This window comes from Ahaetulla prasina, chromosome 3 (assembly GCF_028640845.1).
Source record: "Ahaetulla prasina isolate Xishuangbanna chromosome 3, ASM2864084v1, whole genome shotgun sequence".
Taxonomy (NCBI): domain Eukaryota; kingdom Metazoa; phylum Chordata; class Lepidosauria; order Squamata; family Colubridae; genus Ahaetulla; species Ahaetulla prasina.
In genome coordinates, this window is record NC_080541.1 from 7223303 (window position 1) to 7241901 (window position 18599).

General features: G+C 41.4%; 1 protein-coding gene across 5 annotated transcripts in view; it reads left to right on the top strand.

The window, feature by feature from the left end:
* Positions 1 to 18599, top strand: part of PTK2 (protein tyrosine kinase 2) — a 305627-nt gene that overhangs the window by 45545 nt on the left and 241483 nt on the right. The window contains exon 1 of one of the 5 annotated variants that reach the window (XM_058178293.1): positions 6890 to 7005. The exons of the other annotated variants lie outside the window; for them this stretch is intronic. Coding sequence (XP_058034276.1) covers positions 6969 to 7005 — 37 coding nt within the window. The 5' untranslated portion in view covers positions 6890 to 6968. Of the gene's footprint in view, positions 1 to 6889; positions 7006 to 18599 lie in introns of those variants that run through there. 5 annotated transcript variants of the gene reach the window in all.

Genomic DNA, 18599 nt, shown 5'->3' on the forward strand with positions numbered 1-18599 from the left:
TTGAGGAAAAACTCATTCCAGAAGTATAAGGTCTGGAGTGGTATAAGAAATAATAATTCAAATAACAATGAGAGCTGAAGAAGCTTCTTGGATGAAAAGCAAAACGTCTTCAAAGAAAAAATCAGAATAAGAATAATTTAATTTCTATACCGCCCTTCTCCCGAAGGACTCAGGGTGGTTTCCAGCCAGGTAAAAACACAATAAAACATACAATATACAGTTAGAAACCCATTAAAAACATATTCAATTTGGCCCATTAGTTAAAATACACACTAAAACCATAAAAAAACTAATTAAAATTACTAATCATTTTATGCCAGTCCTGCACGGAAGAATAAGTACGTCTTCAGCTTGCGGCGAAAAGTCCGGAGGTCAGGAAGCTGTCGAAGTCCTGGGGGAAGCTCATTCCAGAGGGTAGGTGCCCCCACAGAGAAGGCTCTCCCCCTGGGGGTTGCCAGCCGACATTGTTTGGCTGACGGTACCCTGAGGAGGCCCTCCCTATGGGAGCGCACAGGTCGATGGGAGGCAAACGGTGGCAGCAGGCGGTCCCGTAAATAACCTGGTCCTGAGCCATGAAGCGCTTTAAAGGTGGTAACCAACACCTTGAATTGCACCCGGAAGACCACAGGCACAGTGCAGCTTGCACAGGAGAGGTCTTATATGGGAGCCACAAGTGGCTCCCTCTATCCCCCGCGCAGCCGCATTCTGGACCAGTTGGAGCCTCCGGGTGCTTTTCAAGGGGAGCCCCATGTAGAGAGCATTGCAGTAGTCCAGGCGGGAAGTGACGAGGGCATGAGTGACCGTGCATAAGGAATCCCGGTCTAGAAAGGGGCGCAACTGGCGGATCAGGCATACCTGATTAAAAAGATCTCCTGGAGATGGTCGTCAGATGTTCTTCAAAGGACAACCGTCCATCCAGGAGAACGCCTAAGTTGCGGACCCTCTCCATTGGGGCCAATGACTCGCCCCCAACAGTCAGCAATGGCTGCAGCTGACTGTACCGCCACACAGCCACTCAGTCTTGGAGGGGTTGAGTCAAAGCATGTTCTTCCCCATCCAGACCCGCACGGCCTCCAGACACCGGGACAGCACTTCGACAGCTTCGTTGGGGTGGTTAGGGGTGGAAATGTACAGCTGAATATCATCAGCGTACAGCTGGTACCTCACCCCAAAACCACGGATGATTTCGCCCAGCGGCTTCATATAGATGTTGAACAGGAGAGGCGAGAGAACCGACCCCTGTGGCACCCCACACATGTGGTGCCTTGCGGTCGATCCACCGCCCCCCTACCAACACCGTCTGCGATCCGCCAGAGAGATAGGAGGAGAACTACCGAAAAACGGTGCCCCCCACTCCTAAACTCCCCAACTGTCGCAGCAGGATACCATGGTCGATGGTATCAAAAGCCGCTGAGAGATCCAAAAGAACCAGGGCAGAGGCATAACCCCTGTCCCGAGCCCTCCAGAGATCATCTACCAACGCGACCAAAGCCGTCTCCGTGCTGTACCCAGGCCTGAAACCGGACTGGAACGGGTCTAGATAGACAGTTTCATCCAGGTACTGGGGTAGCTGCCGTGCCACCACACTCTCAACAACCTTCGCCACAAAGCGAAGGTTGGAGACAGGACGGTAGTTCGCCAAAACAGCTGGGTCCAGGGAGGGCTTCTTGAGGAGGGGCTTCACCACCGCCTCTTTCAGTGCGGTAGGAACGACACCCTCCATCAAAGAGGCGTTGATAATTCCCTGGAGCCAGCCTCGTGTAACCTCCTGTGTGGCCAGCACCAACCAGGAGGGACACGGATCCAATAAACATGTGGTCGCATTCAGCCTTCCCAGCATCCTGTCCATGTCCTCGGGAGTCACAGTATCAAACTCATCCCAGATGGTATCACCCAGACTTACCTCCGCCATCTTGCCTGAATCTACCCAATTTTGGTCCAATCCGTCCCGAATCTGAGCGATTTTATCGTGCAGATACTGTCCAAAATCCTCAGCACGCCCTTGCAGGGAATCGTCCCGCGCCTCCTGATGCAGGAGGGAGTGGGTCACCCTGAACAGGGCGGCTGGGTGGTTATCTGCCGACGCAATAAGGGTGGAAACGTAATCACGCTTAGCCACCCTTATTGCTACAAGGTAGGTCTGAATATATGACCTAACTAGTGTTCGGTCAGCTTCCGAACGGCTGGCCCTCCATTCACGCTCTAGGCGTCTTTTCCGGCGCTTCATCTCCCTCAGCTCCTCGGAAAACCAAGGAGCCGGTTGAGATCGACGCCGGGTCAGAGGCCGCAAAGGCCCGGCCCGGTCCAAAGCCCCGGCCGTGGCCCTTTCCCAGGCTGTGACTAGTTCTTCAGCCAAGCCGTGGGCTAGATCCTTAGGGAATGGCCCAAGCTCCGTCAGGAACCTCTCCGGGTCCATCAGGCGCCTGGGACGGAACCAACGCATTGGCCCCGTCTCCCTGCAGTGTTGGATGGCGGTCTGAAAGTCCAGATGAAGAAGCGAATGATCTGACCATGACAGGGGTTCAATAACTAAGTCCCCTAATTCCAGATCATTCAGCCACTGTCCAGAGACAAAAATCAGATCCAGTGTGTTTCCCCCGATGTAAGTGGGGCCATTGACTAACTGGGTCAGGTCCATGGCCGTCATGGAGGCCATGAACTCCCGAGCTGCCGCTGATGCTTCACCGGTCAATGGCAGGTTGTAATCCCCCCTGACCATAAGTCTGGGGGTATCAACCGCCATCCTGGCTATCACATCTAACAACTCAGGCAGGGCTGCTGTCACGCAGCAAGGAGCCAGGTACGTAATCAGCAAGCCCACCTGCATCCTCTGACCCCACTTCACATAAAGGGATTCACAACCGGCTATCTGTGGTACAGTGGCCTCCTTCGGCTCTAGACTCTCCTTAATAATAACCGCCATCACCCCACCCCTACCTTGGGCCCTTGGCTGATGAAATGCTCGGAAACCCGGTGGGCACATTTCCACAAGGGGCACCGCCCCTTCAGTGCCCAGCCAGGTCTCCGAAATGCCCATAAGGTCCACGCCCCCCCCCCCCCGTATAAGGTCACAAATCAGGGGGGCTTTATTCACCACGGACCTTGCATTACATAACATCAGCCGAAGGTCCAAGCTCTGAGGATTCCAGCCACTCGGGGAACGAGAAAGTCTGAGGGACCGGAGTGCGCAATCGCTCTTAGACAGCGAGCCCGCACCCCCAGAACATGATGCGGCCCCCTGCTTCCGTTGTTTCTGCCCCTTCCACTTACCGTGCCAATGGAACAACCCTCATAGACATTAAATCGAGCCTCCCCCTTCACCTCTGAACCTGCTGCAGCTATGCCGCGAGCCTTCGCAAGAGCTGGCCCCCTCCCCGACAGGTTCCCCCCAACACCTATCCTTACCCTCCCTCCCCTTAAAAGCCCTTTCTTTAAAAAACCCCGAAGGTTCTTCTTGGCCGCATGCCACCTCTCGGGATTCCAAAATCCGTCACTGAGGTAGGCTCTCGATAGTGTGGAGGGGAAATCTCACAGACCAAGGAGTTTCACTGGAGAGTATCTCATGAGTAAGCAGATTGGCAAGTGAGTTCATCCCGGACAGACGAATGATGTTATTATAGCAGTCTAGTTGGAAACGGGACTGGGTGACATAAGACCAGTTTGAAGACGAAAACAGGATGGCCGATCCTCTTTGGTAGGCCCCCTCTCAGGCCCAGTTGGAAAATGTCGCCGCCGGCGGTGTTCTCACCCCCTCACTCCACTCTAACCCTCCAACGGGGAAGGGGGGGGGAGTCAGGGTCAGGCTGGCCCAGGGTAACAACCAATCCCTGCCCGGGCCCCGCCAGTTCTCCACCAACGATCCTGATATGGCAGCCCCGACCGCCTAAGCCCCCATCAAGACTCCAGAGGGGGAAGGAGAAGCCACCCTTAGTCACCAGGTACCGCCGCCCAGCCTCCATGAGAGTCGCCATCCCCGTCGTCCTCATCACCTGAAGAAAGTCCCGTTTCTTCTTGAAAAAGCACCTTTGGGACAACCATGACCTGGATGACTAAGAATCTCCATAGACAACTCTAACAATCTTTGAAATAGAATTAGTAGCTTTGCAACTAAGTATGTTATCCTGCAGTAAGTAGCTAAGTATATTGTCCCAAGATTGCTTGACAGCTGTGCAGGACACTATGCTACCCTGGGAAATGGCACAGCTACTTTAAGGAATGGCATTCAGCTGCCACTTTTGTGTCACTGCATTCTCCAAAGCCTTTGACTCCAAAGTGCTGTAAAAAAAACAAAAGATGAAAAATTAGAACTTTTGGACATAACAAACAGGTGGCGATATGCAAATCTTAATGTTCTAGAGCATGTGACAATGACATCTCTTCTCAGCCATGCTGTTCAGGAAGGTACTTCATTGCTTTCCAGAAGTGGCATTGATTATTTATAGGTTTCTGGATCCAGTTCAAAGTAGTGGCGTTAACCTATGAAGCCTACCCGGTTTTGTCTCCTGTATTTGTAAGACCACATTTCCCAGCTGTATTCCGTTCTTTTTAATGTAAGCTTCTTGAGAAGGTCCCCACTCCACATTAGCCAACCTTTCTCAGTGGCAGTTCCCATGTTATGGAACAGCCCGTCTCTTAAAATATGTGCAGTCCCAAATCCTTTCACCTTTTAGACAGTATTCTGGAGATCATTTCAGTACTTATGATGGTTAGGCTCCCCTTTTCAAACTGATATATTTTTGAGATTGTGGATTAATTGTTTTGTAAGTTTTATATCGTATTTTTCCATGTCAAGCTGAAACTAACAATTTGAGATTTGCAGATGATATTTTTTTGTTAGCTGAGAGTATAAAGAAGACATACAAGAACTCATTTAGAAAGTAAAAATGAAAAATGTGGAGGCTAGACATATTGTGTGCTGGAGAAGTAAAGAGAAGATTAATCACAAGGAGGAAGCAATGGATAACTTAGACAAATTGATTTGAATGACAACAAATACCGGTATAGTTCAGCTCTGAGAAGCTGAAGAAGCTTCTTGGATGAGAAGCAAAACATCTTCAAAGAAAAACCAGAAAGTCCAGCTGCCTCTTGAAAAAGCACCTTTGGGACAACCATGACCTGGATGACTGAGAATCTCCATAGACATTTGGATGATGGATTAGAAAAAACAGTTATACCTGGCAAGGTTGAAAGGAGTAGAATAAAGACAATTATCAAAAGAAATTAGTAAAATGTCCTTGGAAAAGAGTTGTAATATTGCTGAAACTGAAGCTACCATACTTTTTGGACTATAAGATGCAGTGATGTATAAGATGCACCAAGATTTCGAAGAGGTAAGTAAGAAAAAAAAGTTTTTACCCTCCCCGGCCCCCAGGAGCACTCTGCAGACCTCTCAAAGTCTCTGCGCATCCCGCTTTTGCAAAAATGCGCCCTTTTTTGCCCATTTTTGCGAAAAATGAGGCACCCAGAGGGTTTGGGAGGCCTGCAGAGTGTTCCTGGGGGCTGGGGGAGGGCAAAACTGCCCCTGTTTTTGCAAAAAACGGGCAAAACCAGGACTGTTTTTGCAGAAAATGAGGCACACAGAGTGTTTCGGAGGTCTGCAGAGTGCTCCTGGGGCTGAGGGAGGCAAAAATGTCCCCATTTTGTGAAAAACAAGCCTGTTTTTCACAAAAATGGGGGTGTTTTTGACTCCCCAGCCCCCAGGAGCACTCTACAGGCCTCCCAAACCCTCTGCGCACCCCATTTTTGCGAAAAACGGACTCGTTTTTCCCAAAAATGGGACGAGTGGGGCAGGGCTTCGGAGGCCAAAAATGGCTATATTCAGTGTATAAGACGCACCAACATTTCCACCCTCTTTTAGGGTGTCTAATACTCCGAAAAATACAGTATTTAGTGACCATTCAAAGTTACAACGGTACTGAAAAAAGTGACTTATGATCAATCACTTACGACTGTTGCAGCATCCCCATGATCATGTGTTCTAAATTTGGATGCTTGGTGGCAACTGGCGAGTATTTAAGACAGTTGAAGATGTGGGTGATTTAAAAATCCAAGGTGAGTTTGAAAATGTAGGTGATGCTTGGTGAATATTTGAAAGAGAAGGTGGGCATGATTTAGAGCAGTATCAAGTTTCATATTTTGCAAAAATACAACTGTTTACATTTCCACTGAATTAATTATGCATCTGCCCAAACCTTTGATTTAAATATTTAAATCATACCAAGTTAAATTTAACTTGTATGAAAAATTCATGAACTGACATTTTCTGAGTATATTCAACTTCATTTTCAGTTTTGCAAATGTTAAAACACTAAAACAGTATTGTTTAAGAGAATAGATCAGTGATCCAGACATACAAATATTTAACAAACATACATTTTTAATTTTACTGGGCTTTCTGTGGTTTTTTTATTTGTTAATATCTTAGTTTTGCATAGGAAATCCAATAACGCACTATTTGGTTCAGACCGGGACAGTGCAAGCTAAATACATTAGGAGGATGAGTACTGCAACCACAAAGTGTAGATCTGTTGTAGGAGTCTAGAAATATGTGTGTTTGTGCGTTAGAGGTGGAATTGCTCCAGGCTTTTCAGGGTTGAACTATGTCCTACCTAACAAATTGGGAACTTAGTAAATTTTCAGTTTTAATGTCTCCCCAAAGTTACGTTCTTTAGCATGGGCTGAAGGATCTTCTAAGAATAAGAAGTTTGGTTTATTTTTAATAAAAGGGTGAAACACATCTCTAAAACGGTTAAACTTGCACTGGTTTTGCCCTATTCCCTCTTATCATTAAAGGTGCGTAAATTGTTTTTGAAGCAAGGGTGTGTTTTGATTTCTGCCTACTGTGAAATTTGAGAACTCCTGGGTATTTAGAGAGTTGACAGGAGGAGCCCAGAGCAGCAGACATAGCTACAACAAGGGAATTAAGCGCCACTTCTTTCACTTGAGGCTTTAATCCTCTGCAAGGGGAAATGCAGGTTCTTGGATTTCTAAATTGTGCAAGTAATGGTACGTATTCATATTTCTTGGATGACTGAGGAGTGATCAAGTAATTTGGGGGAAAGATGACCGGCTGACTGTGGGGGAAATTTCTGATGAAAAGGAAAGTTCCATTTGTTTTTCGAACGTCTGGTTTCCAAGTTGTAGTGGAAGCCCTGGAATAACAGGGAAGTAGTAGCATAAAGAAGACCTTGTCTGAAGTTTCCCGCATTCCACGTTTTGTCCCAGAATTGTTTCTTTCCTCTACGTTTAATTGATTTTTGTAATAATTCGAACTGTAATCTTGGAAAAAAATGTACACTTAAAGTTGTTAGGTTTATGGTGCATGAATAACAGATTCATGATACGGATGAACTCTCTTTATCTGTGTAAGTAGTGGCTGGATATTGCCATATAAAGAAAACTTTATGCCTCCCATTTTTAAAATAATATTTTAGACAAAGTGTGCTTTTCCTGTTCTGTCTAATACTTGTAGAACAGAACTGGGGAGGAAGTAAGGAGCTAACTTATTCTTGTTTTCTTTTCTTTTTTTCATAGCCTATATTTGTAACAGCAACTGATGTGTCTATTCCTGTCTGCTAATTGTTAGAAGTATACTTTTCAAAATATTGTTTAGCATGTCGACAGCATTTGTCTAATCAGTTCAACTGCACACACACACACCCCATATCACTGCAGTGTCTTCTTTTCCCTACCTCGTTTTAGCTACTGCCGTGCATGTTTTTCCCCCACCCACTCACTGCCCAAATATACTTGTTATAGTCTGGAGAAGGAGCACCAGAAGCTAGCAACAAAACAGTTGTAAACCGAACAACTTGTAAACCTTTGTGTCTCCCTAAATGCATTTTCTTTATTTGCGAAATATTTCTCACACCTTAGAATATTGTTGTTGTTTTTTAAATTACAAATTTATCTATCTGGCTAGCGATCATCTGTAATCGGGTCATTATAGCCAACCAATACGGAAGGGGAAATTTTAATAGGAAATGGTGCCACATCCAGGTGATGTCAGTTGAGCTGAAACCTTGGAAGGACGGATTGTTTATCCTGTACCTATGCTTAAGAGTATATATAATCTTGTTTTGCATTACTGCTACAGTCACTTCTTGGACCAAGACTGTCAAATACTGACATTCGGGAGTGACTGACTAGCAGATGTTGAAATGTGTGTGAGCATGTTTGTGCTCTAATTGTCTCGTGAAGAGCTTTTTCCCTTGCTAAAAAGTGATCACTGGCAACTCAAGGTGATAATTGCTACCTTCTTAATTGGACTGCATTTGGAGGGTTCATCTAAACAGAATAAAATTATTGGTATGTTATAAGAAGTTTATCTTCAACATAGCAATTTCCTTCTAGTTGATGTCTGAATTTGTGTCACAAACACTGAAAAATGATGACTCCTTTGGGAATTAAAACGGTGGGAAGGAATTTCTACCTACATATTCTTAATATTATTTCTATAAATATTTGAGTCATTTCATGCGTGTAGGCCATCTTCTTTTGGTGGAAGAAATAGAAATTATATCATTAAATTACTCATGTATGTTTGCTCTATCTGTAAGATATTAACTTCAGTTTGAAGAACCATATCCAAGGCAATGAAGCAATAGATGTCCCCAAATAATAAAACCAAAGGGAAAATAGACAAATAATTGGTCAAAACCTGTGGGATAGTTGTACCCAACTAATTCAAAAATCATATAAAGAACTCTTAAAAGTTTGCATGAAGGAATGATTCACGATAGAATATTGTGTTATCAAACAAAATGGACTGACTCATTACTAATGTTTACCCATAGTTAGATGTTTTTCAAATCTATTTTAATTCTTCGTTTCCCTTTGCTATGTTATTCTTTTCAACATTTATTGCCGAAGATCTTAAGTGTGCATTTAATATCCTAATTCAAAAGCATTATCTATGTTTTATTTATTTTAAAATAGGTACTTGCCCTCCCAATAGCAGAATCTTAAGAACCACAGTTTAATATATAACAGAGGAATATTAATTTTATAACTATTCAGGGAATATTTAACTTTTGAGATATATTTTTTGTAGAGCTGTAACTTCCATGTAATACAGTACTATTTAGGTAATAAAATGATCCTATTAAAACCCAAACTAAAAACTCAAAATATGTTAGCAGATTTAGAGAACTTGTTTGTTGTAGGGCTTAAAGATGTGAGACCATAAATCAAAAGATTTTGAGTTATGGTCCTATCTTAGGTATGAAGTCAACTGATGACTTTGGACTAGCCCTCTCTCTCAGTTGTAAGAAGCCGCCTACCGGTAAGCCACTTCCAAAAATGTTGCCAAGAAAACTGAAAGGGCATATCTATATAATTGCTGGGGTGGGGGGGAAGAGAAGGTGAAAGTCTTGAATAACTAAGATTCCCAGTGATTGTCATAGTGTGGCCAGAATGACTACAAACCAGGCATAACAGTGGCCATGTTAGTAGTGGTTCATGAGTCTTGAAGTCCAGCACATAAGGAAGCCAACTAACTAACCTGTTGGCTCTTTATTATTATTTTATTTTATTAATTTGATTTTTATACCGCCCTTCTCCCGAAGGACTCAGGGCGGTGTACAGGCAAAATAAAACAGGTAATACAATGTACAATTTAAAATACGATTAAGAAACTTATTTAATCTTTAATCTAAAAGGGCAATCCTAAACATGTTTTCATGCTTTCTTTTAAGTCAGATTTGAAATGAGACTTAGCCTAAATAGGACTAATTATATAAAATTAATATTTATTAAGAAGACTAGATAGCAGCAGTGCCTCAGATAGAAAGTCCATACAGAGAGTGGTGAGGACAACTGAGAAGATTATAGGAAGCTCGCTTCCCGTTATTCAGGATGCTGCTTATCAGCGCTATGTTCTTAGAGCTCGAAGCATTGTTACAGATCCCACACACCCACTTCACAGCCTGTTTCTGTTGCTTATCTCTGGGAGGAAATTTTGAAGTACCGATAGCAGGACTACTATGGTAGATTCTGTAACAGCTTTGTTCCTTATGCCATCCATCTTGTAAATTTGAAGGATTGTTCCCCCCCACCCCGCTATATGTATACATTCAAAATAGACTGTGATGTTTCTCTGTGTCATATATGTGTGTGTATGTGGGTATATGCATAGTGGTTATCCTTTGAGAGCTGAATACACAAAATTTCATTTTAATGTATGCTGATTAGTGTATATTTAAAGTGACAATAAAGTTCTGTTCTGTCCTGTTCTATCGTATCGTATCGTATCCTATCCTATCCTATCCTATCCTTATAATTTAGGGCCATTGTGGGGTCACCAACACAAATACAGCCTCTGTAGGTTCTTGCTAAAACTTGAATAAATTATATTTTAATGTGCTTGTTGTCACAGGTCCAGATGTGCGAATGTTAACCATGTATTGCAAGTGTATGTGTAGATTTGAAAATGTGACTAGATGAAGTAAAGGCATTTAAAGACAAATTCTTTATGAATTCCCCATTTTGCATTGTTGAGAAATTGCTGAATAGCTTAATGATGTCAGATAAGTGCATATTTACCAAGAAATATCTGCAGAGGAGGTATTTTACTTATACATTAAAAATAAAAGCTTCTGAATCAAAATATCTTAAGTAAATGGATCTGAATTCATACATGCTAAAATGGCCTTGGAGAAAACAATACCTTCACTGTTAAAACTGCTTTCTGGAAAATGCCTCAGAGCTTTCAATTACAAACCTTAGTATATTTCACAAAGAATAAAACAAACACCCCTAAAATTTTGTAATTTTATAGTATCTGCCAAGGGGGGCTGGCAGAATGACAGAAGCAGTGTCCAACATATTATAGAGTGAAAAGCTCTGTCCCCCTTCTTTGTGCACTGTGGTGTTAAAAGACAGCTTTTGTCATTTTGCTGGAAGTGCCAAGATCTTGCAGACCCCAATGCTGTTGCCTCCCACCACAGGAAGGTAATTTTCTCCCTTTTACTGTTTCTCAACTCAGAATTATTTTCATGCTTGCTATTGGGCAGCCAATACATTTCATAAATAAATTTATACATAAATAAATTCACATTTTTTCTCTTTCTCTGCATCTTTTTGAGATGCAACTCATCTCAAATGTTCTAAGTGTGAGAGCTCACTGTAACAGCATTGCTAAAAAAGCATTAAGAGTTGTTAACCTAATCTTGCGTAGTTTCTTCTCCGGTAATATTAAACTGCAAACTAAAGCATACAAAACTTTTTGCCAGACCAATTCTTGAATACAGCTCATCTGTTTGGAACCCACACTGCATATTGGACATTAATACAATTGAATGAGTCCAGAGATATTTCACTCCTCTGCTCGCAACAAAATACTTTATGCCACCAGATTTGAAATTTTGGGCTTAGAAAATTTAGAACTATGCTTAGGTCAGAACGTCTTCGGTCTGACTTAAGCATAGTACATAAAATCATCAACTACAATGTCCTACCAGCCAATGAATACTTCAGCTTCAACTAAAACAACAGAAGAGCACACAATAGATATAAACTCATGGTGAACCGATCCAAACTAGACTGCAGAAAATACAACTTCAGTAACAGAGTTGTCAACGCCTGGAATGCACTACCTGACTCTGTGGTTCATTTCCGAAATCCCCAAAACTTTAACCTTAGATGGTCTATTGTAGACCTCACCCTGCGCACCAGTGTGCCTACCACCCTGTGGTGCATAAGTGCACCAGCGTGCCTACCGTCCCTGTCCTAATGTTTTCTTTTATTCGTATCCTTTACATATATTTATAATTATGTTTACACTTGTATCTGTCCTAAAACATATGCTTGACGAAATAAATAAATAAACTTAACTAACTAACTAACTAACTAAAATTTTGAATACATAATATTGTCTTCAACTCTAGTGCTTGTTTCTTCCTTGAAGCCTGTTTCTCCTTTTTTAAATTGTTGGCTGTTTCAAGATTTCAATGCTTTTGTTGCAGTTGTTGTGGAGTAAAAAAGTATAGTGGATAGTGGATGTCTAGAAAAAAGGAACTATTTACTAAATTGTAGTACAGTTGGGGCAATTTATTTCATTCCGGCTGTATTCAGGAATTTCAATTCAAAACCAGTTTTGTTGATTCTAAATCATCTTGTTTTGCTTTTCAGTTTTTGTAAGCAGTACTTGGTGAGTTGTTTCTACGATAAATCATAGGTTTCTATGATAAATCAGCATCAATAATTTAAAATCCAAAAATAAACTTGCTTTGAGGGAGGATTTACAGATTCAGACAGATATGGAGAGAACTCTTTTCTTGAAGGGGAATTTGTTCGTTATTTGTGTCAGCTGATCGCGCTCTGATCACAATTTGTTAGCCTCAAGTTCACAGCAGAATGGAATAACAGTTGCTTTATCAAATCGTCTTTATGAAGAATGTTGCTCAGAAAAAAGGAGCTACTTGGTTCTAAAAATGTTGTCATTCCAGTCTTCTGTTTAAGTTCATTGCTGCACAGTGTCCTAACAGGCATTTGCAGCCTGATAGCATATTCACAGATTATGTCAGAACAAATTATCCAAATATACATAAAACCTGTATAATTGCCCGCTTTGTACCATTTGGGAAGCAATTAAAATGAGTTAAGGAAAATTTCAACCTATGAATAATTCATAATTAATCTAGCATTAATATAACTCATTCTCGGCTCCCGGCTTTCATCAGGAAAGTGGCTTTTTTTTTTTTTTTTTTGCAGCTTTTCTTCTGAAAATCGATTCATTTTGAGGTTTTGGCATAAGTCCATAGCTTTGGCAGGCTTAACCATTTGGCTATATATTTACTTGTTGGTAGCAAGGCTGCTCCAGGTTATGCAACACAATCATATCAGCAAATGGATTGCACACTTATCTCTCTCTAGGAAAGAAGCAGGGAGTTTTTTAAGCTGCTTGTTTCCCACAACACCAGACAGATTCTGTGCAGGCGTGAACTTGCTGCCTCCAGGTTGCGTCATGTTATGACTAGATGAGATAGAAGGGTTTACATAACGTATCTGTGTATGATGGTTTCAGAAAAGATAGGGACATTGATTATTTTTATACTACAGACTTTCTTTGTTCCCTCCATTTCAGTTCTGTGTTTTTTTCCTAATGGATGAAAATGTGTGTGAGGGCTAAATGAAGAATAACATGAGTATGCATGATTTTCTATATTTATCTACTCATCTGAACAGGGTAATTTTTGAAAACTGGTTTATATCCTTTAGGAGTCAATCTCTTGTAGAAGAATTGCTTGTTTTCTTCTTTGACAAGCACTATCCCAATAACAGGGACACGGTGGCTCAGGGGCTAGGACGTTGAGCTTGTCGATCGAAAAGTCGGCAGTTCGGCGGTTCAAATTTAAGATTTTGGTCACCACCTTCAAAGCGCTCCATGGCTTAGGGCCCGGGTACTTACGGGACCGCCTGCTGTTACCTCATGCCTCCCACCGACCCGTACGCTCACACAGAGAGGGTCTTCTCAGGGTGCCGTCTGCCAAACAATGTCGGCTGGCAGCCCCCAGGGGCAGGACCTTCTCTGTGGGAGCTCCTACGCTCTGGAACGAACTTCCCCCTGGATTACGTCAAGTGCCTGATCTTCGGACCTTTCGCTGTGAGCTGAAAATGCACTTATTTATTCAAGCGGGACTGGCTTAATATTTTTAAATTTTTAACTGGGGTTTTATTATTTTAGGGTTCGTAATTTTAAATTTTAAATTTTTTAATGTCGGCCATTTTTTTCTAATATGCTCAGTTTTAAATTGTTGTTTTAATTGTATATTTTTTATGTTTGTTATCTTTTGGCTGTACACCGCCCTGAGTCCCTTGGGAGAAGGGCGGTATAAAAATTTAATAAATAAATAAATAAATAAATAAATCCCTAGTGCTGCTGTGTAACGGGGTGAGTTCCTGTTACTTATCTCAGCTTCTGCCAACCTAGCAGTTTCGAAAGCACGTAAAAATGCAAGTAGAAAAAATAGAGACCACCTTTGGTGGGAAGGTAACAGCGTTCCATGCGCCTTTGGCATTGAGTCATGCCAGCCACATGACCACAGAGACGTCTTCGGACAGCGCTGGCTCTTCGGCTTTGAAATGGAGATGAGCACCGCCCCCTAGAGTTGGCAACGACTAGCACGTATGTGCGAGGGGAACCTTTACCTTTACCTTTACCTATCCCAATATATTTAGCTCAGAGAAGAATTTCTAATCTTTGGTATGGCTGTATAGTCCCAAATATGCTAGGCCTTTAAATTGTTATTTGATAAGTGGAAACCAACTGGCAACAAGAGGTGATGGATTTTGATTTGGCTTTTATTTATTACTTTACAGCATTTGCATGCCACTCGGTCTCATAACAAACTAGAATGGCTTGCAGAAATAGAGTTAAAAAGAAAATTACAATTTAAACAAAATTTAAAACGTTGCAGAAAAATAAAGTATTATGAAATAATAAATATTGTATGTTAAAAACTGTTTCAACTAAAATGACTTTATAATACTAAAGGATCTGGGTGGACAAATTAATGAAAAGAAGTACTAAGGGAGACATGATAGCTGTGTTGCAATATCTCAGGGGTTGCCACAAAGAAGAGGGAGTCAAGCTATTCTCCAAAGCACTTGAGGGTAGAACAAGAAGCAATGGGTGGAAACTGATCAAGGAGAGAAGCAACTTAGAACTAAGGAGAAATTTCCTGACAGTTAGAACAATCAATAAGTGGAACGACTTGCCTGCAGAAGTTGTGAATGCTCCAACATTGGAAATTTTTAAGAAAATGTTGGATAGCCATTTGTCTGAAATGGTGTAGGGTTTCCTGCCTGGGCAGGGGGTTGGACTAGAAGACCTCCAAGGTCCCTTCCAACTCTGTTATTGTTGTTGTTGTTGTTGTTGTTGTTGTTATTATATTGAACCTCCTAAACTGTCAAAAAAGGGGGAGCTTTCTTCAGACAGTGCAATATGTTGCACAACATGGGCCCTTCTGCAGAAAAAAAAAAGAATTAATTTGAATGACAAATGTATCCATGATGGATCAGGACCTAAAACTGCCAGGGTTAAGCAATAGGAAGTAGGTGGTCTTGCAAGTAACTTGGTCCTAACCAAGTAAGATTACATATGGCATTCTGATAGTGTATATGTAAGGCTCAGGGGATAAACAGTGAAGCTGTTTGGACATGGCGGCTCTGAAGACTTTTGGAAGGGACCACATTCCAGCTACGTTGTTGCCTTCTGTCCTAGTTGCAATTTCTGAACTGTCTTGTGTATGGCGCATTGCAATAATCAACCTTGAAGTGAGTAACCAGTGAGTCACTGAACCCGGTTGTCTGTCTTCTAAAGAAGCATGTAATTGGCTTTGCAGCCATTAGGAGGTTTTCCTTGCCATTGAGGTTTGCTTGTTTGTTTATTAAATTTGTTTGCTGCCCATCTTACCACAATCATGTTACACTGTTGTCCAGCCTCAGTGCTGGATTCAGGAGGACCACAAAGCTGCAACCCCGATACTTCAGCAGAGGTGTCATCTCGTTTCAGAGATGGCACCCCTCCATCAATTCTCGAGCTCTAGGAGACAATGACTAACATGCCCTAGGAAGGCACAGGAGGAGCAGCCATTGCAAAAGAGATATGCTAGCGCAAGGGGAGGGGGAGAACGTGAGGAAGAGGCCTAGATGAGTGCTACTTTAATTACACCTGGGATATGTTGAACTGGAGCATTCCTTTGGAAGAGACAGTTTCAAGGCTCTGTTACTTTTACCCTACTTGCAAGAAAGCAAATGACTTTTCTTTCTTAAATTCACCAACCTCACAAGGGTGGCCATCAATCTTGAAAGTCTGTCAAAACAGTTTTCATGCACAATTCTTACCTAGTGCGGTGAAGGTAGAATTGCTTTGAGTCATGCTTCTCTCATCCCCTGGGCTGAGGGCTCTCTTTTGAAACAGTCTCATCATTCCCTCTTCTACTTTCTCCATTAGACAATCTATCCCAGGGTCATAGGGAAAGGGAAGCATCACTAAATGTCAAGTATATGGAGGATACCTAGTTTCAACCCTGAGAAACTCTTAAAACCCAAGTTGAGAAAGGTTTCCATATGTACCGTAGTGGTGTGAGCAAATCGAAAATTCAGGTTTTTTTCATTATGCCGATGTAAAGTTGAGTTTTCAGAATGTCTGAAGCTCATCTACTGTTGGTTTGGGGTTTTTTTGCCCCTTTCTTTGCTCTTCTCTGTACTGTTTTCTCATCATTAGCTTTGGTTGACATAGCATGTGACAAGACATGAATGGATGTCATTATATGTTTGAATGTTTCACCGTGATGTCCTGTCATGCTTTAATACTTTTTATATAGCAGGATAAAATTGTAATAACAATTTTGAAAAGAAGAAACTTGGGAAACCAGTTTGAAATTATATGCCTATAAACATTTAAAAAGTAATGTTTACTGATTAAAATATTGGAATCAGTTTTGATGTTTGTGGGCTCTAGCTGCTAGGAGAGATATTTGAAAATATTCTCACTGGAAGCAGAAATGGATTTATTAAGTGACCAAGTAACACGACCATTTCTATGATCCATTTTAGGAATTTGCATCTAAATGTCACGTAAGTAGCTAGCTGAATCATGCCCGTCTTTTCTACAACATGGTTTAAGGTTGCATTAAGCAATTGCATTGTTGGTTCCTGCATTTTAAGTAGGTTAAGTCTGTTCACACCCATAACCAATGAAGATTAATATGGATTAGATAGTATTTTGATGAATGAAAAACAAGAGTTTGAAATTCTTCACAAGATTGGACAAGTGGATTGTTTTACATTTTTATACCTCCTCATTATAGGACTGCCAAGACATTCTGGTGTCTCTGATCAATGACACTTCCTGTCATTAAATAATATTGAGAAACTTCCCTACTTTAAACTCCTTTACTATCCTTGCCTTTCAATAGGACTTATGCAGTGAGCTGCCTTGAAAGCCTTCGGGTAGGAAAAATGAGTTGTAGATCAGTGTATTCTTACAATTTACCCTTAAAAGTACATTAAAGTGCAGTTTGGTGGCATTGTAACCTGTTGTGTAGTGGTAGCATGTCTACTCATTTATAAGAGAATGGCATGGCAGTTTTTTCTGATGCATTATTGGAAATATAGAATTGGATTGCTTAATGTTAACAATTAGTATATCACTGTTCTCTGAAAATTGTGCACGTATAATGTGGACTATACCATGTTTCCCTAAAAAATAAGACATCCCCTGATAATAAGCCCTCCCCCTAAAATAATCCCTCCCCAAAAATATTTAAAGGCATGCACAGCCGGTCCCCGCCATTCTCTCTGGTTAGGGTTAGGGAGGCAGAGCTGGAAATCAGGTAAGACAGCAAGAGGAGCCCCGTCTTGCTCCATGCCCCAAAATAATAAGACCTCCCTGAAAATAAGGCCAAGCACTTATTTCGGGGTTCAAAAAAGTATAAGACAGGGTCTTATTTTTGGGGAAACGCAGTAATTACTAAGTTTGAATAATGTGACATTATTTCAAGGTGACATTGCAGACAGCAACAAAACATAGAGCACTGGGATTAATTTGGGGACCATTGTTTTACCTCATTTCCTAATATTTTGATGATAAGAATTTTTATCTGAATTGAGTGTGCCCTGTTAAAAGTGTAGATTAAATAGTTTGGTTCCATGGCTGTCATCTGGAACCAACATATTAGGCATACACTGTGTTAGGGTACTATAATGATGGCTGAAGACTCAGCATGCTCTTAATTCTTTGTTCTCTTTATTCATTCGACGAGGCTGTTGCATTTCAGTTCTAACATTTTGATCAAATATGTATTTTGCTAGATGATAAGCCACAACTGACAGATCTAATAATTTGGGTTTCAGCATTACATTAAAGCAATACTGCTTAATGTGATGTTTTGACACCGGGACTATGTCTAAAGGCGTTATTTATTAATAATATTTTCAAGTCCCTATAAAGTTGTCAATGGCCATTACATTCCAGGATATCAGAGATAATTTGATTTGCTTGAGTTAAAATTACATTTTAAAAAAGAGATGTGCCAATATGCCATTATCATATCACCTCAGGTCATAACTGCTGGAGATCAGTGGTATGCTTTCCTGCCATTTTGAGGTATAAGCACTAAATTCGACACGACACTATTTCAAAAACAAGAAGAAAACTCAACTCAGCCTCCATACTAAGAAAAAAAAAAGGTCAGGCCTCAAACATGTGCATTTTGCTTCATTTTATATCATTTCAGATATTTAGACATTGATGCCACCAATCTTTCAATAAATAAATAAATTAGGATGCTTATGGCTCTCAAATTGTTACCTACATCTGGCTTAGAGTTTGAAGATGAAAAAATTGGTACAATAAAAAAAATGCCAGTGTACTTAATGCAAGATAATTGTTCTACTAAGTGTTAGAAGGAAATTCTGAGTTTGAATCCAGCCTGGTCTTCCATAGAACATACAGGACAAATCACTTGGAGCAGAGGGAAAGTTTATTTTGGAACCCTTAACAGCATTCAGCAGTTGAAGGTTGCAACGAAAGTGTACAATTTTCAAATGTTACCTTTATACTGTTTTCTTTGTTCCTTCTGGAAACACACCAG